This window comes from Nipponia nippon, unplaced genomic scaffold (assembly GCF_047370975.1).
Source record: "Nipponia nippon isolate SJK-2023a ecotype South Korea unplaced genomic scaffold, ASM4737097v1 scaffold_5, whole genome shotgun sequence".
NCBI classification, from domain to species: domain Eukaryota; kingdom Metazoa; phylum Chordata; class Aves; order Pelecaniformes; family Threskiornithidae; genus Nipponia; species Nipponia nippon.
This window is the reverse complement of record NW_028262369.1, coordinates 88,689,490-88,710,858: the sequence shown is the minus strand read 5'-3', so window position 1 is coordinate 88,710,858 and position 21,369 is coordinate 88,689,490. Positions and strand designations below refer to the sequence as shown.

At 39.5% G+C, this 21,369-nt stretch overlaps 1 protein-coding gene across 3 annotated transcripts in view; it reads left to right on the top strand.

Moving 5' to 3' along the window:
- The window catches only part of MYLK (myosin light chain kinase), a 219,619-nt gene that overhangs the window by 110,504 nt on the left and 87,746 nt on the right, over nucleotides 1-21,369 (top strand). For all 3 annotated transcript variants that reach the window (XM_087731529.1, XM_087731530.1, XM_087731528.1), the window contains one exon: nucleotides 5,577-5,729. In XM_087731529.1, coding sequence (XP_087587655.1) covers nucleotides 5,577-5,729 — 153 coding nt within the window. The remainder of the gene's footprint in view (nucleotides 1-5,576; nucleotides 5,730-21,369) is intronic.

Below are 21,369 nucleotides of genomic sequence, written 5' to 3'. Positions count from 1 at the left end.
TGCAGATGGGTTTCCTGGGTTTTGTTAAACACAGCTTTTCATCATGCTGCAACAAAGCCTGTGTTGCTACTGTATGCTGGATCCTGTGCTACCCCCACTCCTTTGGCACTAGCCTCTGCTCTGAGAGTAACGGGTTGGCATCATGATCCTTCAGGGATAACAAGTTCTAAGCAAAATAAGTGCAGTATATCACTCTCTACGGTAGAAAGGAAACCCACAAGGGATTCTACCCTTCCATCAGCTGGGCAGGTCGTAATTGGTATTAGCAACTATGTCCCCAAGATCTTAAAATCACAGCTTTTCTGGTTGCTTCTCTACTAGAGATATGTTCCTTGAGATTTTAACGCTTGCCCAAAGCTGACTAAAAAAAAGGATAAGTAAAATATTTTTTCCTTTTATCAGACTGTACAGTCTCCTGCCCTGCCCTGATTACACAACTGAACACACAAGTTTCCTTAACAGTCCCCTGTTAATATCGGAGTTGGGCCCAAACATCAGCATTTTGCTTAGATTCCAAATGATTTCAGAGATCCAGGGACCACATGCTTTGGCTAAGGGCTCTTTCCATTTAGAGCCGTATCTATTAAACACGAGGCAGATTTATTCAGCTTAACTCTTGATCACCTCTGTTACTCCTGAAGTGCAACTGATTTTTTTGCAGACTCTCCCAGGCTATCTGTCTTTGTGTGTATGTGTGTGTGTGTGATTTAAAGCCAAGGAATAGCATACTTTGCCATAAAGATGTTTCCTCCAGGATTGCTTTAAAATTATTTGCACATGATCTCTGTTTTTTCTTTAGCTATTCAGAGTAAAGGGGATAACTGAAAAAGGTGGCAGGGCAAATGAACCATGACCTTGAGATTGGTATGTTCCCACAACCTGGTCTGTTCCCCTTCCCAATAGCTCCATGTCTAGAATAGAAGGGCCACTGCTTTATTTACAACACGAAACGTGAGTAAAGGCTCTGACAGTCTCCCATAGGGAGTAATTTGTTTCTGTCTGAAGGCTACTCTGCAGTTCTTTTGCAGATGTGAGTAGAATCGCTGTTTTGCTATGCAAGAATTGTGTCTTGCAGCACAGGAGCAACTCCAACCCATAGGGTCAGTCATTTCATCTTCATGTTTCAGGGGTACCCCCTGCTCATAAAGGGTTCCCTTAGTCATTGAATGATGTAGTTATACCCATTTGTCTTCCACATACAGAGCATCTTCCTGTATCAGATGACTTTCTGTGTTTCAGTTCATCAGGCATACATGCAGCATCTCCATTGATGTAACCATACATCAATTTTTGATTGATCTTTGCTAACCAGAAAACCATTGTCTCCTGAAAAATACAGCCTAGAGATCAATAAGTAACATGTTTCTGTAGGCCTCCAGTATGCGTTGTGCACCCCTGGCTTTTTTCAGGATATTTGTTCTGCATTGACCTTTCTTCTCACTAATCTCGGATGAGTCTGCCCCTGTTCAGGTATGTTTATATTGCATCCAAGCTTCTAACTGCAATTGGATCAATATCACAAGGAGGCAAAAGCAGGTGGGTTTTTTTCAGGTACTTGGATTTCAAACCGTTAGGGTTCTGTAAGTGAAAGCCAGTGCATTAACTCTGCTCTTACATCAAAAAGCACTGATGAGTCTGAGTAACAGAAGCACAAGAATCTATCCTAATAATAAAAATTAGGGACATCATATATTATTCTAAAGACATAAGCACACTACTTTCATTCCAGGCTCCTAAAACGTACCGCTATAGTTTAATGCTTTTCTGTCTTGCATCTGATTGTGATACATAACTGTTTATATACCATTTTAATACGAACTTGAATGGATTATAAACAGTAGTTTAATGCTGATAATTCCATGTGCGCTCCTGTCATTATTTTACCTAAGGATCAAATTGCCTATTATGATATCCATTTGAATGCAAACATTTCCTTCCTGTCTACCAGCTAGCTAGATATTACAAACTTCTCATATTTATATCCATTATCAGATAAAGGAGAAAGTTACGTTTCTGGTCCTGAAATATCACTCCAAGCAGACATAACAATGCTTTTAGCAAAATGACATGATGGAGTCTTTCAACAACTGGCCATATGAAGAAAACAGTATATTCACAGTATATAATTTGACGCAGGCAGACAGATTTCATTTTAAAAAAAGGTGTGTTACTATCTGCTGTCCATACTTGGAATATAAAGCTTTTTATGTTCACAACTGATAGGCTGCGGCAGAGAAAAAAGCAATCTGCTGAGAGCAATCACGCTACTGTTCAAAATATAGCACTTTTGCAGAACTCCATAGAAATAAAAATCATATGGGACAGGATGTGTAAAGTTCAGAAGAAAATATCAAATGCAAATTGTCTTCCAAGCATGACAATGATAACAAACTAGAATTAATTTTTGAAAGGAATAGTGAGAAAAGTATGTACATCTTGGTGAAATAATGAATATAAAGACCAAGTTATCAAATCATAAGAAACATGAACAGAAGGCTGCTTTGAGAAACAAATAAAAAATAAGAAAAGAGCAGAACAGTCTCACTCCTAGGCTGACCAGCCCTTGGTACTGAACAGCCTGTATGCTGCCCAGTCTGCCTTGCCATGATCTCCGAGGAATCCACACCACCTGGCAACTAAAAGACTTGCAATAACTTCTTGTACGATGTTACATACAGGTACTACTTTAGATACTGAGCGTTTTTACGAGCTGTGACTACACACAAATTTAAAACATCTTCCAAGCCACTATATAGATTGACCTCTCTTTCAGGTCAACCAAGACAAAAAATAGATGATGTATGCTGTGCATTGTCTATAATTACTTCTTAGCATCTGTGAGGATGAGTAGTTTTTTCCATATTCATAGAAACTGCACAGATAAGACCTACCTGACTGAACTATGGATTTTATTCCAGCTCTTACTCTTCTCTGCAGCTCTACCGTCTTCAGTTTCTTTCGTATACTTTTTCCCTATTTTAATGATTTAAAGCTTTTTTCCAACTTTTTCAAGATGGTTCTTTTGTCCTGTTGCTCTCATTCTGCCCTTTCAGTTTCTTTTAGAATTTTCATTGACTTACTGGCAAATTCCCTGAAAGTAAACTTGTGTTTCAGTTCTAGCCTCACCAAAGCCTTATAAATAACTTTTTACATGTGCTCTCTGTGACAATACTTCAGTATGTAACTCCAATTTACTTTAGCTTCTTTAAATACTTCATTGGTAACTTCTTTTTAAATTGCAGGAATAAGGCCTATATGACTGTACTTTAAATATCTTCCTTTTCATGTTGCTTTCCATGTGGCTTTTTTTCCCCTAAGTTGAATTCAACCTCTTTCTTCTGAATTTAAAAACAGTATGACCATGACTGTAGCATAACAATTCTCTGAGTAGTGTTTGGTTTTAGGATAGCTTTCTGATCTGTCCAGAAAGTTTTTAATAAATGGGCCAGGGGAAAATTTCCTTTCTTCTGGCATAACATGCCAGCAGAAAGGTATTTTTTGTTATTGTTCCTGCTGCCAAGCTGTCATGGAGATTTGACTGTTCTGCCTCTGGAGAAGGGAACATTTCACTACTGGGAGAGTTGTTTTTATTAGATCAAAATATAAGTACAATAGACATAACTTAGAATCTTGCTGCAGGTTATTCCTCAGGGCTGATATGCTTGTGTTTGTTTTCTGGGGTCTGATGAAAAAGCTATTCTGTAAGTGAACTCACTATTCTGTGAATAGTGCTAAAAAATAGTCACGGTTTTGTTGGGAGCTGGAGTGAAAAAGAGGATGCCCTGACAAAATTTGAGGACATGGTGAAGGAGACCACATTTTCTTTTTCCACATAGAACACTTACCCTATTAATTTGCTTAGTTACAACAGAAATAAAAAGGCATTGTTCTGTTTTTGATGATGCAGCTTTTACCCTGAGTGTATTTCTGATATGGTTATCATCATAGCATCATTCGGCACCATTAACAGTTTCAATGTCAGAATCCCAGACAGCATCCCTGTCAGGTTAGATACCCTACAGTCAGACCAGGAAGGCAGTCCGGTGCCCCATGTCCTCTCACTGAAAGCTTTGTCTGCTTGGGCTTTAGCTCTACATGTACATATTTGAATGTAATGTTATTCCCACATGCAAAAAATATGTGATTGGACCTAATAGTTACAACAGTCTGTGTGTAACTGAGTGAAAGGCAGCTCAGAGGAACCGGTAATAAGAACATGTGGCCTGTGAAGAAGGTGGAGAGAACTTATTCTAAACTTGGAGTCTTCTGGGCAGTTGATTAAATGTTCATCCCATTTTTTCATGTGGTAGAAAATTTGCTAACTTAACAAACAAACAGATGACTTATAAGATAAGTAAAGGAACAAGACCATCTACCACATTTTATAATATATATAAGTATTGGATCATGCTGATTTTGGCACATGTTTGTATTTCAGAATGAAACTTCGTATGCAGATAGATAGTGCATAGATAATGACTGCCTTCTGAGTTTGCTAGTGTTAAAAATCAGAGATGAGAGAAAAATCTGTCCCATCATTTAATTTATCCTGCTCATAGTGCAGAGCTGGTTCTTAGAAACCCCAGAGCTTTTGTCCTAAGCTCTTAAAATGATTTTAGCAATGAAATCAATTTTGATCTTTCCTTTTGACCATGATTTTCCAAGTGACAGATGTCTGCTTCAGTCCTGCGCAATTTCTCTGCAATTTCACCCTCTTCTCTTAGATGACCCTAATTTCTTTTTCCAGCATGATGTTTATGCACAGATATCAGGCCCTCTTAAGCATTGCGTACACTGGGAAAGCAACCAGTGATGAGTCAGTAGGGGAAACTATTTAATATTGGGAAAACACATTGCAGAAGAATTTCAGAAAGTAAGGCTGCGATTGATGACAGTTCCTGAAACAATAGCAAGGCAACGTTAACCAGTCTACACAAACATTTAAGCATGTTCCAAACCAGTTCAAGGAACCAGTTTCTTAAAATGAACTTCTTTAATAGTCGCATCACCGCAGATCAGACTGTACCTGTCTGTTACCAGACTATACATACCGTAGTGTAGATTGACTGCTTGCGTAAATCAGCCTCTTGGCTCCATCGTAGATTTTGCTGTCTCTCTTGCAATGCCTTCCACTACAGAGTACTTGACGGAAGACTCAAGTGCTTCTCCATGCCCAACAGTTTCTGCACATCTAGACAATATTGCTAATATCTAGTTTCAGGCAAAATACAAGATGGAGACAATGTCTGAAGCAAACACACAAGACATTTCTTATCCACCTGAAAGAGAATCTATTCAAAATACAAAGATAAACCTTTCTCCTCTTGCTGCTACTCAAGGTAGCACCCAGTGAACCTAATGGCAAAATTTGTCTGACAACCATGTTCTGCTTTGTGCTTGGGATGCTGCAATTTTTTGTCACTAGAGAGCAGTGGCTGTGCACCAGAGAGCAGGATTTGGGTCTGCACTTTAATATACTGGCTGGTGTTAGGCATCCAGATTTCACTGAAAACAAGAAGTGCTTTCAAAACTTGTGGCTGATGTATTAAGACAATTCTCTTCCTTTCTGTCTTCAGACCAGCCAATTCAGTATGCCCATTCCACTTTTGAAGATGGAGTTGCAAAACTGACTGTCCAAGATGCCCTACCAGAAGATGATGGCATTTATACCTGTCTGGCTGAAAACAACACAGGACAGGCGTCTTGCAGTGCTCAGGTCACAGTCAAAGGTGAATATCTCAGCTTGCTGTAATTACTGCAATGATATCAGCTATAATCTTTTTCAAAAAAAATCTTGGATCCTTAACAGAGGTGGCTGTAAGTGGATTCCATGTTTTTTCTATGCTGTTGTCAGCTGGGTACCTCTTCTCCCCCTTGGAGGCGTGTGCAACTTAAGGGCTTGAGGACTGTGAGATATAAAGTAATATGCGTGTTTCAGAAAAAGGTATTAAAGCTCTGACCTTACCAAGAAGGGCTTAGTGTGGTACAGAGCAGTGAGGCTAAGTTTTGGAAGAGGTGTACCAGTGTAGGAAAGGACTGTTGCTGCTGAAAGAACAATAAGTGCGGTATCACCAGTACCACCCATCAGGCAGAGTGTTATGGTGAGGAGGCAGATGCTACCCCTTTCTCTTGAAAGGCAGAGCACAGAGACCAGTGCCAGGGACTGCAGTTATGACAGCAAATGCCAATATTCTTGTTCTGCCACCAGGATTTATCAGAGAGAATTCTGAAGAGGTATGTATCAGCTAATGGGGAGCAGTATATCTCTAAATAAGCAGAATTTTGGTAGTGAAGAAGAACACTGTAGTAAGCAATTGAGGTGATCTGTTGTCTCTGAAATCTAAGAGCACCCTCTTTGCAAATATCAATAATTTGATACCCTCAGTGCTGATTTGACATAGCTGATCTGTCCATGAAAGCCATAATTCTACACTAGGATCTGAACAAACACAGTATAAAAGACCAAAGATCGCAACAAAGTCAAGAGATGACAGAATCCCATGGATAAATTGAAAAGTGAGGTAGTATCAATCACTATTGTGGTCTTTATTCTTACAATCTCACCTGGCATCAGTTTATACAGGTGTTTCATTTTATGGCCTGGAGATGATCAGCCCCCTCCCTCTACACTCCGCCTCACTCAGACTCCTCCTCCCTCTACAATCAATTGTCATCTGCAAATGGTTTTTTCCCAAAGTTATAATAGTTTGGCACTGCCTGTCCAACAGACTTCTGAGTGACAGCTGCCATTCCATTTGTCTATGGCCAAATACTACCTGCCCCAAATTTGTACACGCAGCGTGGTGGGAAATGTACCCTGATCCCTCGGATCCCAAGATTTGTCTTCGTTTGCCAATGTTCTGTGGTGTTTGTCTACAGCACTTCAGTGATATACCTGCCCCTATTCTGTCTGTATGAATCCACTTAAAACCCCAGACAAGCTTAAAATTAAAACAAAGTAATTCTGGTAAACCTATGAGTTAATTTCTTGATTACCGAATTGGAAATGCAGTCATCCCCTCCCTGCCCTCCCCCTCTCCCCCTGAAAAAAGGCACAAAGTAGGAAAACATTGATTTAAAATAAGCCTGAAACTAATCTGTTCTCAGAGCTGTCATTTATAATTTTTCTGAAGCATTTCATCTGCATTAGCTAAGGGCCAATCAAGAGTGCTCCACCTCAAGGGATCTGTCTGTTTTTGACATGGGACCTGCTGATTCTTCACTGGGATACAGAAACCAAAAAGACAGCCCCTCTCTTACTAACCATTTCTGAGTTATTTTAGGGTTAACATACAATGCTAACGTGGGAGCAACAGTGACCTAGCCTTTCCCTAGGCTTGTGTACTCTGCTGAGCTATTTCAAGCTACATAGTCGCTGTTGCACTGAGTTGGATTCCTCCTGTACTTTAGCTTGTCTGAGGCTAGAAAGCTGCATTGCCACTATTATGGGGGGTTAGTTCCTCTGTTTTGCATCCCATTCTATTTTCTGGGAGTCATGGATTGTGCGGGGAAGAACAAGAGCAGAATTAAGAACATGGGTGACAGGCTGAAAAGCCACGTGTTCAACATTTTTACAGCTTTAGCTGTCCCCTCCACTTCCTCCCTAAAACTCATTATGTCCCTGTTGCCATGAGGATTACAGTAACTTTCCTCAAGACTCAGATCAATGTGGATTGGCCTGCCAAAAATAGTACCAAATTTAAAATCATGATTTCCAAATCTCTTATCTGTTCATATATTTTTTCCATCAGACTCTCTAGCAAATGTTTATTGGCATTAGAGTTCTCTGAGACTCTGAATGCTGCTGCTAAGGCTTCCCTAACTGCTCAGCTTTTGCAGACAGATTACAGCAGGAAAGCAGTGTACGTCCAGAAAGAGAGAAAACTTCAAAAATCTTCTCCTGGCCAGACATTGATTTTTGGAATAAAGTCTGTAAAAACTGTTTCTGAATTGTAACCCATCTCTCTCCAGTTCCTTTTTGTCTGCAAGGCAATTTAAGGTTTTCAGGTTTCATGCAGTGCTCAGTTTGTTCATTCATTGTTAGAGAAATATTTTCCTTTTGTATGTGAAAAGTAATTTGTATTTAATCTAAGAAGGAATGGAAGTTCTTGGCATATCATCAGTATTGGACCAGTGTCAGAATTCAGCTTTTCCTTAACTTGCTGCTGTGGTCCTTGGACACATCCCTGAGTCTGTCTGGGTCTACATTTCACTTCATATTGCCAGTTCTGGCTTTCATGTTCTAATGCAGCAAGGGTCTCATGGAGGGGCATATCTGCTGTGAAACATTACCTGGAGTGAATTGTCTGTCTTAACAGTAAAACTCAATTTTATTTTTCAAAGGTAGAAAGCTCCACCTTCTAAATTAAATTAAGCTCACAGATAACTCTGAAAAGTCCCATACTGGCAGCAAGGATAGTCAGTGACAAACTGTTCAAAGGAAAAAAACCAACCACAACATAAGCCTCATGTTTGAATTATAGTACAAGATGAGACTTAAGCCTGCTAGTAGATTACAGGTGTTATCTGGCCACATGTTGTATTTTCTGATCATCTTTTGTGCATTCTTTGTCCTTTAAAAGATCTGTTGCTTTGTTTTTGTCAAAGGAAAATTTCTTTTGTGGGATTATTGCAGGAAACAACATTCTAAAGGCCCTTTGCCCCATAAAGGGCTACTGTTCCAAGTCCTGTTAAACACAAGGCGGGGGATTTTTTCCAGTACTTTCAGTATGCTTTGCATTGGGCCCTGGATAACTAGCTAGGCTTATTGTGGCATAGCATTCCTTCTAAGTCATCAGTCTCAGATTCATTTACGGTTGTCTTTTGCTTCCTTATTATTAAGCAGGATAAATTCTGCTTAGTGCTGAGCAACGTCAGTCCTTCCTTGGTTTTGTATGAAAAATGCTGAAGGTCCTTAGCTGTTTGTAGGAGACTTTTGGCACTGTGTCAAAAAAGTCCCACACTTCATATGGGTGGGGCATAAGAAATGCAATGGTCTTAAAAAATTCAAACTAATCAGTCTTCTGCTTATTTAAGACAAGAAAATAACATCTTCAGATCACTGAAGTAAGCGATCTGAAAGCTGCGTAAATTGGGACAGATCCATTAGGTAGCCTGTGGAGAAACTAAGTTAATCAAGGCGAAGCTAATTTTGGCCTTGTAAAAGACTAAGTAGGCTAAACTGAATCCTGACAGCCGTCTTCCCTGTCACAGCAGTTTCTTACCGCTGAAATACAGGTAGAGATGAACTACAGAGAATGAGCAGCGCTTCTTTGAAAAACCAGCCTAACAAATGTCTTCACCATGAGAACTTTTTCTAACTGAACTCTCCATTGAGTGGGGTGCACTGGATAAAATGCTGGATTAATTATTCTAATGCATGAAAACCTGAGAGGTGAGAAACATGGTCCAGGTTATTCAAACATTCAATGACAGATGTTCCTGAAATGGTACCATTTGCTGCTCTGCAAATGTTAGAATTTTTTTCCTTTAAACTTATGCATCATTTTCTACACACAGGGAAATCAGAATTTGGGAGGCTTTGGGGCTGATGTACAAATTTTTTAAAAAGTTTTTAAACAACATGTGCATGACTGAGTTGTTTCTGTTATTGTATGTGCAAGCTAGGCAATTGAGTTGGTGTTCCCATTTAATATTGTTTTGTGATATGAAAATAAGTATATAAGCCATTTTTTAAATACATCAGGCATCCCATTTGAAAAACAAACAAACAAACAAACAAACAAACAAAACTCCCCAGCTCCTTAACAGGGATATGCAGGGTACATTCAGGTCACCTGAAATATACAGTGATTATATACTGATAGTGAGCGTAGATACTGAAGGTGAATATTAATATTAATCAGCTTTTTATCAGGATGGCTGAACATTTTAATCAGTTTTTTATTAATAGGAAACTGAGGTGAGGAGAAGTTAATTGACTCTGCATGTACCTATATAGTGAGTCAGTGTTAGTGCATTGCTGTAGCTGTGACTACTGGTAATAACTGGTATAGTGGGAAGGTAAGGCCAGCTCCCAGGCATAGCAACTGTTCTTCAGGTCTGCCTCATACCTGAGATAAGCCTTCTGATATGTGCTTGTCTCTGTCAGTTAACTGATCACTGACAAGGAATTATAGGTCAGATCCACCTGTAGAAACGATGTGTCAAAGGGATATTTAACCACCTGACATTCACACCAATACCTACACAAGATTAGAGGCTGGAGGGAGAGCGGGAATAGGGATGGGACATATGATGGGCTCAATCTACTGTTGTGCCAAACCAAATTAATACTGTGTGTAGGAAGCTTTTGTTCCTTTGCAAAGAGACTCTGCATGTAATAGAGGCAGGTAATTGCTTTTTTCCAGCTTTCTCTAGGTATGGTATCAAGCTGGAGTGCTTGTTACTTGAGGGCTGACTCCTTCTCGCTTGCAGTTCTGCAGCTGATGACAAACAAAATATCCGACCCACTGCAGGGCTCCTTCTCCAGCCTCCTCCCACCAGGCAGCAGCATCACTGATTGATTTCAGGAGGGAGGGCATGAAGCGTGGGTAGCGATAGCAGCGGCACAGGCTTGCAGCCAGCGTACTTTTGTGGGCTCTAATGCTCTGCAGCCACCCATTTTGCTGTTGCTTGTCTTCCACACACTGCTTTTTTGAATAGAGTCCTAATGCTGCATCCCGTGGTGAGCAAACACTATTCAGCAAATACTGCTGCTCCTGCTCACTGGCTCTTGACCTCATTTCTCCCTCCCTGCAGCAGTGCAATTTCCTGACTTCACATCTGTTCCCCTTTCTCCCCCGCCACTTTCTGTTCACACCTTTGTTTTTTAGTGCAGCCTCCCCAGCATAAGTGTCTATGTTGGGAAGTCTGTAGCCCTTACAATCCGATTACTGTAGTGATTCATTGATCATTGGACGAGCAGATTAGAGTCACCTGAAAGCCTGTCAGAGTCCCTGCTGTAGTCAGTTTATCACAGCAGTGAAGGGAGATGCTTTCTGGAAAACCAGTTCATTTTGTTCCTGTCACTCTTCCATCTGGTGTGAATGGGACCATAAAATATAACCAGGTGGAAGAAAGGCTTTCAGGTAGGAGTCTGTTTTTCCAGTCATGAGAGATGCTGTCTTTAGGTTGTGGGTTGGTTTTCTTTTTATTTCAGAATGACCTCTCTCAGACATTAATCTTTTAAAGAAGGTTATCACTACAATAAGCAGTCTCTCTTTGAAGACTTAATTGAGAGGCTACAGCTTTGTTTCTCTGAAAGATATATTTCTGCCTAAGGTAAAAGAAGTATGGTGTCTTACTTGCCTACAGTGATGAAATATTTGTGACAGCTTTTCAAAGTCACTATTTATTTGAAAGCATTTTGCTGTATTTCAAGCGTAACATAAATATAAAGGACTATAGAAGACTTTCCAAAATATACAAGTCTAGTTTTGTTAAATGTCCAAAAGGCATTCCAGACCAGTAGCCTGGTGGAACCACTTGGCTATGTAAGAATTGGTTTCAGAGCACTAAGGGAAAGAGAGGGGTTTTTTTGTTGTTGTACTGAAAGGTCAGAGGTAAGCTGTCATGAGCATTAAAGAAACTCTGCTGTAGTGCTTTCAAGAGTGTCCCAAAGTTCTCAGTCCAGCACTCCGTATGGGTCACTAACAGCTGTAATCCTTCTAAGACTGAGCTGCTTTTTTTTTTTTTTCTTGTTTTCTTCCATCCAAAATTGCCTTTTTTCAGCACCTCAGGGCCAAATGTGAAACACAATGCTGGCTAGAGACCAAAAATGAAGGACAAAAGCAAAAAGTGTGGAAGCTTTTAATGATACAGGATTTGTGCCATCAATATAAACAATGTTCTCTAAAGACAGCTTCTTGATACAAATAATTTCCAGTAATAGGGGAACCAAGTTTGGATGCAAATGAGGGATGAGTGTTTGCAGAATGAGCAGAAGTTAAATGGCAAGAATTGCATTAATATTTCTTATAAATGAAAAGCAAAGATGTGATGCTGACAGAAAAAAATCTTTAATTTAAAAAGAAAAGAAAGAAGAGAAAACCCACCCCTACATGTGATGGTCGTCTTAACTGTGAAGTGATCAAATGCTGTGAACATTAAGCTATTACGTACCAGAATGACAGAAAACAGGTGGTTATTATAACAGTCTTGGGAATGGCCCTGCATTGGCCAAGGGGCAAACTGTCCCAACTTAGATTGCCAAATTCTATAATGCTCTAAGTTTCAGCTGAAAAGTGGAAGTCATCGAAATACATATAAAACCTATTAACTGAATATGTGCCTGAGTAATTCTGAAAGCATGGGCATGATGTTACCCCAAAGAATGTTTCTGAGAGCAGCTGATGTGGATTAGCTAATGGGAACTCAAACAGTCAGCCATCAAACTATCTCATAGGATTAGCTCAATTTATAAAACTCTCCAGAAATTACTCTTGCGCAGGTAGATTTGATGTAGGCAAGCTGTAGGATGGGAGGAAGCCCTAATCAGAATTAATCACTGAAAATCAGTCCCGAAGCATCTGAGAGTTGGATGTAGCGTGTGTTTTTCTGGAGGAAAATGGACTTGGTTTCTGACACTAAGCATCATTTCTGTCTGCGTTCATTTTCTGGCCTTTTTCCAGCTTTTTGTGTGTAGTTATGAATTCCCCCAGCTTATGTTACTTCTATGAATTGACTTCCAACCTGGCTTCACTGAGCTTCCTTCCATGACTACTAGATTAACTTGAATTTATCAAAACACAGTCCTGTTGTGCAAATATTGCTAAACAAATGACAGAGAGCAAATGCATATTTTAGTCACTTGTGTACCATCAGTCATGATGCATCAGATGGAGTAGGCACCAAAGAGAAATTTAATCTGTAGAATGGTTATGTAACAATTAAAAAACATGACATCACAGGTAAAATGGCTAAGTAAGTGCTAGAAGTGACCTGTTTTAACATCTAAGTTTTTCATCTCTAGTGCCTCGTACTTAGGCAGAGTGAGAGTCACCAATGGAAGAGTAGCTGTAGGATTGATGTTTGCCTTTAAACTACAAATCAAAAGGTGAAATACATCTTTAAGCAAGTTGTTTCCAAATGTTAGAATTAAAATTATAGAGACAGCAAGACAGACTCTAAGGATATATCTGCACCTACTTTTTTCACTTTTATTTTTAAAGATAATTAGCACTTCTGTTAGTATGAGTTCTGTCCCTTTCTATTAATTTCTCTTGGATTTGGGAGCGTACACGTTGACAGTATTTAGAAGCCTGTTGAGTACCTTGCATTACCAGCTGATGTAAAACATATACACAAACAAACATATATATGCTCCAGTGCAAAAATCTCACGGAAGCGTCACTTACAGAAGAAAGATTCTTGCATAAGCAGAGGAGAATGGACAGTGCGTACAGAAAAGCAGAGGATGCCAGGGTGTCACAAGTGGTTTGTCATGTGTTCAAGAAAATAATAATTAAAAAATGGCTTTTAATCAAAGGACTCAGTGAACTAAGGGGATTGGTTTGAGAGCAGGGTAATGTGCATGTTTCTTCTCAGTATAAATATTTTTGTGAATACCATTATCAAAAGTATAGGGAAATGGGAGGACTATGGAGAAGAGTTGTGAGTGTATAAGCAAGAGATATTCAGCACCAGCAGAAAGACAAGAGCTGTAAAGGTGAGAATTAAAAAATTGCTTGATGAACAGCATATGCAGGAGGAGAAGTAGGGTTGTAGGAAAGGAAAGTCCAAGTAAGGAAAAGAGGAGATGGGTTTGCCTAAGGGAAGCATCTGTCTTTGAGTGAGGTGACTAAAGAGAAATCTGAAAATTTCAAACATGTAATCTGGTGTACATAGAGCCAAGTAAGGATGGCAAGTTCTTAAAGGTATGTTTCTTCGGTTTAGTCTTAACAAATTTAACAGCATGTTTCTCAAGCATCTAACTGGGTTGCAGCATAGAGTCCCTAGGTTAGTGTGGCCAAGCACACTAAAAACAAAGCTGAAAAAACAAATGCAGGGCCCCCATGCTGAAATGTAGCAGGTCTTGCCTTTTCCTTACTTCTGCAAGCCTATGCAGTTCTTTTGCTCTAAAAGGCAAAAACGTCCACGTAACAGAATTTGTAGTATGTACATTTAGGATAGAAAATATATCTAACTAGGCAGATATACCACTCTGACACCTGCTTTAGCACTTCTTTTTGAGATCTAATTTTGTCAAGCAGTGATACCTCACTTTTAGAAGAATAAGGTTTCTATTTTACACAAAAAATTGAGACCGTACATATGAAGGTGAAATTCTGCCTCAGCAGTATGCACATTTTCACTGCAGAGCTAACCTGGCTTGATCTAGCATGTATGAAGCACCTTTTCTGCCATTCTCCGTGTCAGGCTGGTATCTAATGCTGGGGAATTTGTTAGCAGTGCGCCAGCTGAGCTGCCTTATAAATGCATTTGGTAGGTAGACACGCTCTCAGGCCTTCCATGGAGTTGCTGCCTGTGGCAGTGACAAAAGAACAATGACTTGATGTAAATAACTTGCAAACAGCGTTGGTCATTAATAAGGCAGACAGTTCTGAAGACAAAAGCAAACAGCACTTTGGCTGCACAAACTTCCAGTGAGGCTGTCGCTGAGGAATTCGGTCTGCTGACTGCAAAGTGATCTGCCTGAACTCAGCTGGGTACTTGGTATCTCTGTCCCCTGCACTCTAAATTGAGGTGGTTCCCCAGGAGGGGACGTGGAGAGGGAGGTGCTGATCTCTTCTGCCTGGGATCCAGTGATAGGATGTGTGGGAATGGTTCACAGCTGCGTCAGGGGAGGTTCAGACTGGACATTAGCAAGCACTTCTTTACCGAGGGGGCGGTCAATTTGGACAATGCCCTTAACAACATGCTTTAACTTTTGGTCAGCCCTCAAGTGGTCAGGCCGTTGGACTAGATGATCGTTGTAGGTTCCTTCCAACTGAAATAGTCTAGTCTATTCTATTTTGACTCCAAAATCATGATTCTTACTGGTGTAGTCAGCCTTTCGATAGTGGGATTTCTGGGGTGGCATCTCTTTCAAATGCTGTGTGTTGCAGAACAAACTGAGTAGACAAAACAGAGGTTAAAATGCTGATGACCTGGTGATATCCCATACAGAGGGTAAGACTCGGGAAAGAAGGAGTGTACATGGAGCTGCAGGATAGGGCTGGAAGACTAGCCTGCAGTAAAATAAATAGACTGCCAGACTGGATAAAGTGGAACTCGACTTCCTTTGTATATCCCTAACCACCCTGACTTGTATAGGTTTAGGGCATTGTCAGTCTTGGGTTAACAGTTCTTCTGTGTAATGCAAGGTACAACATCCAGACTACAACCTGGCTCAGCTCTTCAGTGACAGCATCTCCCAAGGGTTTTTAAATCTTGCCTTCCATTTACAAAAACATAACTGCAGAAATAAATGATGGGAGGTAGATGTGTAAAGAACACTGCTAGGTTGTTAAACGTCTAGTTCTCATGACCTAAGTTTGCAAAATGGCATACCAACCTGAGATCTTTAATAAAGCAGAAATGTCCCTACATTTCTCAAGAACATAGAGGTCTCATATTTTTTTATGCCAGTATAAATCAAGTTTGGGATTCTTGGAAAACTTGCAGAAAATATTTTGACCATACCACTTCAGGCCTGAGACAGAAAAATACTGTACAGGAAGAAAGACAAATGAGATGAGTGTCCTAATATAAATTTTCTGCCTTATGAAATCTGTTATTTTTTGAGTTGATAGCATTGTTAATGTGAGATCTGGTAACAGCTGGATTTATTTACACTGAAAATATTTGGAGAGGTGAAACTCTTTTCGAGATCTGTGTGTGAACCTGAGTCTTGCTTTGAGAGATTTTAGTGCTCGTTCCCTCTCTGAGCTTGCTCACACAGAGAGCTTTTTGAGTTAAGCATTCTCCTCAGCTCAGTTGACTTATTAGCCTCTGAGCCAAAATGATATTTAAATACCATAAATGGTAAATGTTGCTGAGGCAGTCCTTTCGCACAGCTCAGACTAGGCATTATTTGGCAGTTAACCACATGATTCTGGCAAACAGAATCCTCAAGTATAATTAAATCTCTTATAAGACTAAACACTGCAAGTTGTTTGCACCGTTCTGAGCATAAGGCAGCAAACTCTCTATTCTTTGCATGTCCTTGACTTGTAACCAGTTGTAACCCTGATCTTGCGCAGCTGAGTTATTGCCCTGAAGGTGTGTATGTGCAGTGCTGTAGCTGACCCTGCTTGAGCCGGCGGCTGGACTAGACGATCTCCAGAGGTCCCTTCCGAACTTAATTATTGTGTGATTCTCTGCAGCGTTGAGCATGCTGAAGTCCTGATACTTCAACAGGAGATGTCAGCATTCTGCAGCTCACATTAAAAAGTCTTCAGTACATCTGGGTAGGCAAATGAACAAAAAAATTTACCAGGATAGATGCTGTCCATAAAACGTTAACTGTTTTGACTACAGGCCAGGTAAAACCCAGGTCCAGTCTTTGGAAACCTTCTTAAAGTTTGCATCCTGATCTGGATTTTCTTCTTCACTCCAGTTTCAGCAGCAAATCTGGGAATGGAAATACCGCAGTGCAGTTATTGATTCCTTTTTTCCTTCTCTCCGAGTGTATAGATTTACCTATATCTTTTACCTTAGAAAGTAAATAGTTGGTTGCATACTTGCAGTTAAACTGGTAAATGTGTATTTTACAATCGATTTGTAGTAGGTTAACTGTTCAGTGCAGCATTAATTTTCCAATTTTTCTTTTACATATAAAACTTCAACACAATAACTCACTCTTGCTTATCAATATAAAGATGTTTAAATTTGCATTCAAGCACTGAGTTCTGATCCAGGTCTAGGTTCTCAAAAATTCAAGTGTATTTTGGCTTAGGCCCACAGCTAATATTAAGACTCCTCTTGCAATAATTTCCAGTCTGCAGATATGTGGAGGTTAAATATATGTAAGGACTCTCTAAATCCTGGATTGAGAAAAGTCAAATAATAGGAAAGCATTTTTTATCACCTTAAATTTCTATTAATTCAGCTTAATAGATAAACAGATGTTTGATATGGTAGCTGTAGATGGATTAAATTACTATTGATTACACAAACACAGGAAAACAGAATAAGAGATTAATAGAAATAGTAGTGTATCAGAGGCAGTGTATCTCTTTTCCCATTGCTGTGCAAATATGCTGAGAATCTGTATTTTTCTAAGAAACTGGAAGAGTTTAAATTCTCCTTAATCTCTGTGGATTTAATGCACTAAGTTGCTTTTTTAAACATAGATTTGGATGCTTATTGGAGTGTCTTTCTAATAAAAAAAAAAAGGAACCCTTAGGGGTAAGGCAATGCTGTGGGAAAAGCCTATATTACTTTTGCTTTGTAAAAAACATATATGGGTATATAAGATGCCCTTTAAATACTTTGCTTACTATTCCTGTTCTCCCAGGCTGTGTTTCCCACTGAGCTGTGCATCTTATTACTTGCTGTTTGCCGACATTCATGCATATTAAAGCCTGAGGAAAGGCAAAACCCATAGGACCCATATAAGTAGGGTCATTGTGGTGAACTTTTAAAACTATCACCCTTGTGTAATGCCTTATCAAAAGCCTGTTGAAATAACAGAGACCGCTGCTCACCAGAGAATGCCCCAGCTAGGCTTATGTATTATGACAGACCACAGCTCTGTGCAAAACTTGTTGAACTTCTTGATCTCATAATTTTCTAAGAGCCTTTGGGAATTCAGTGCTCTATAAGCAGCCTTTGAGAAAATCATAGTATCTTCTATATTATCTTGCGTGATTTGACCTGCAGGAAACCAACAGCTGTCTTTAAAAAATTGTGGCAGCTTTTATAAGCTACTGTAAAATAAAGTAGTTGCACAATCTGAAAACAAGTTACTGAGATGTACCAGTGTTTTATCAAGCCCACCCTATGTAGTGCTTTCTGATGTTCCTCGTGAATTGCTTTGACATGATCCACCTGGGGGGAACTTGCTGCAGCAGCAGAAGTTGATTGGGGAAAGGAAAGGGAGGGAGAAAATTAACGGCCTGGGGTAGAATTTTTTTAGTCCCTGTGGCAGTACTGCTATATGTTAACTCTTCCTTCTTTTCATTCTTAGAGGTGACCCTACTCCTACTTGAAAGTAATAAGAAGTAAGAGTGGTGAGGGAGATGTTAAATGGCTATAGGCAATTAGAGCTCATTAACATAATAGGAAGAGATCGGATCCCCTCTTTTTCACATCCAGTTGATTAAGCTTGAGGATGTGTAGATATATAACAAAGTCATGCCCTTATGCTAATGTCAGACAAAATTTTCCTTAGGTTCCAGATTTCCTTTCTGGTGCCAGATGTGCCATATTTTTATTGTCTGTAGTTTTGGCAGCAAAAATACCCTGCAGTGTTACGAAAGAGGTTGTTTCAGCCAGAAGCATAGTGACTTGCAGTATCTGAGCTGGAAGCTGTACCTATGCTTTCTTCTTTCTCTTCCTTCCCCCTGATTTGGGCTCTGAAGCCATCTGTCACTGAAGAGCATATGAATTTTGAACCCCAGCAGAGTTCATGTGGTGAAAGGGGCTTTGGAGGAATGAGGGAAAGCAAGCCCTAATACTGGCCTTTCGTTGTGTGCAGCTTGCTTATTTGTGTCCTGTTTTTCTTATCTCCTTGCCCTCCATTTTTCTGGTGCAAGTGACAGATTTTGTTCCTGATGTGTGAGACTAGCTAGCACCTAGCTGCGGCCAGGGAATGTGAACTTCTACAGTTGTTACACTTTCTGAAGCTACCCTTTTGCAAACAGCGCCTGGTTTTTTGTGTATGTTTTTCCTTGTACTGCTTTCCTGGCAAAATAATTAACCAAGTGTTTTCAAAAGGAACTAGAATCACACAGTATCTCTTCACCATAAATGTGAACAGGAGTTATTTACGTAATCTTGAATGAGCAATGTCCCTTCTTTTCCCAAGTACCCTCCAAAATCAAATTGATTGCTGTTTTTTCAAACAAGAGCTGTAAAGGCTAAAATTGAAGAAGCCCTTAGGTGTACTAAAATAAGCTGTGGAAATGTACAGTGCTGCTATCTCATGGTAAAATTGTGAAATGTTAAGGCCTTCATCAGAGGAGCGCTGAGTCACTGCATGGTGCTGTGTAATAAATAAACAACTAAAAGCATTTACAAGCTTCGGAAGAATTTGAAAATACTTAACATTCAGGCTTTGTATCTTAGCCTCTGCATAGTTGTATCAGTCCCTTCTGAGAAAATGCAATGATTTTAGACTAAGACTAAATAAAACTAAATAACGCATCTAAAACTGGCTGTGTTGTCTTGTGTAAAACATCTGCGAGAAACTAAAGTTGTCAGTAGGTCAGTTTAATTTTTTTTCTAAGTCTAGAAGTCCACAGTATCAAATTTTAAGTAAAGGAAGAAATGTTACATGAAATGAGCCCCTATGGTTTCTTAGTGAACAAATAGCATTTATGGATTAGAACTTTAGTCTTTTTAATTGTTGCTGCCAAGTCAAGAAACATTAGACAATTTTCGTGATATTCTGCTTAAGTTGTTGGTACAGTAAACATATGCTACTGATCAACATATACTACTGAACACAGTAGCATAAGATTAGAGATCCCCATTAAAAAAAAACAAAACCAAAAACAAACAAACAACGTAAAAAGTAGGGGAGAATGCCTGTGTTTTGAAGAAAGCCTGTTCAAGTTGCCATGGAGTCAATCTTTTTAGCCATATATTTACTGTATCCTGGATGTCGCACATTTGAAAAGGAATACTGGTTGCCTTAGCCATGTTAGCTTCTCATTTTTGAGCTCTTACGTACAACAGATTTCATATCTGTTGGTGAAGAAATGCCTTCACTGCCCCCGTGCTGCAAAGAACATCAGCAATAGAAAGGGAAACGTTTCTACTCCTGCTTTGTAATAGGTATTGAGAAATCAGGTAATTCTTCAGGGACTAAATCAAAGTGTATGTGCATTGGTATGTGATTACAAGGACAGGAATGTCTTCAGAAAGGTTATGATATATAAAGTTGCCTTTGTTTCTGCCCCTGGAGTAATCCTCAAGCTTTCAATATTTCAGACTTAATAATCCATCTTAATGTTCCTCTGCATGATTACATTCAGTTTCCCCTAATGAAATAACTCTTTGGTCTCTCCAGTAACTTTTCTTACTCTGTTGAAGCTGTACCCTTTAAAAAGTTTTCTACTACTCGTATACCACATAATTCTGGGTTTTGATACTTACTATCATGATTTTCTGTTTAAGCACAGAACTGGTCTTCATACAAGAGGTAGGCATAAACCTATGCAGTGCTTAAACTTAGTGTAAATGCTGCTTTTAAGATTTGTGCGATGGTGAGGCAGGTTCTGGCCCCTTCATTTCAATTTGACAGCTTCACTTACAAATAGTGAGCACGGATTGGTAACAATGGCAAGTTGTTCTTCATCCTTTAATCCTGCAGGTCACTCTTTTAGGGGTAGAAGCCTGCACCCCCAGTACATCTTCTTAATGTCACTCATATCAGTAGGTCTCCTCACCAGTGCAGGATACATCTGCCTGAGATAACTTCAGAAACTGAGGCCTAACTTTTTTGTAATGTTGTTGGGTTTGTGCTTCATATATGCAATTACCATGAATTATTTGCTTGCTTCCTTTTAATGTTTATGCAGCTCTGTGCAAGAAGGTGGTTTTATTTCCATACATGAAACTTTCATTTCTGCAGCACATATTTTGGAGGAGTTAGCGTTGCTGAAAAATTCCTTTTGGGAAATGATTTTACTCTATTCCTTCTGTAGTTGCTCACCCATTTCTTTTTAATAAGCTGAGGCTGTTATACTGTATTGTCTTCCTTGATTACAGAAATCTATTTATTTAGACTACATGGAGCAGGCACATCAGTCTAATAAAGCAAAGAGCCAGTTGCGAGGGGTGTAGAGTGCTGCTAGTACTTAATGCTGTTTGTACCAGAGCTCTGCTGGAGGCAGCTTGGTCTGTTCTGGGAGAATTGCTGTTAGAACCACTACTAGCAAATTTGTTTTCTGGTCACTGTTAACTCTCTCGTGGGAGCTGTTTCAGCTCTTTTTTTGTTATCTGTCCTTCTCTGAAGGCTTGAACTTCTCTGATCATACCCCAAGTCTGTTTCTTTGTTGGTCTAGAACCACACCTCTGCTTTTACTCTCCTTTCCTTGCTCTCCATTTATTGCATATTCACCTTCTCAATTTGCAATGTTATGAATTATTTCAGTAAAAGGGATACCAGAAACTTTATCATTTCAGTGTCCTTTTCTTTTTTTTCTATGCCTCTTTCCTGTCTTATTATTTTCTTGGGTTTTTTTTTCTTTTTCCTCC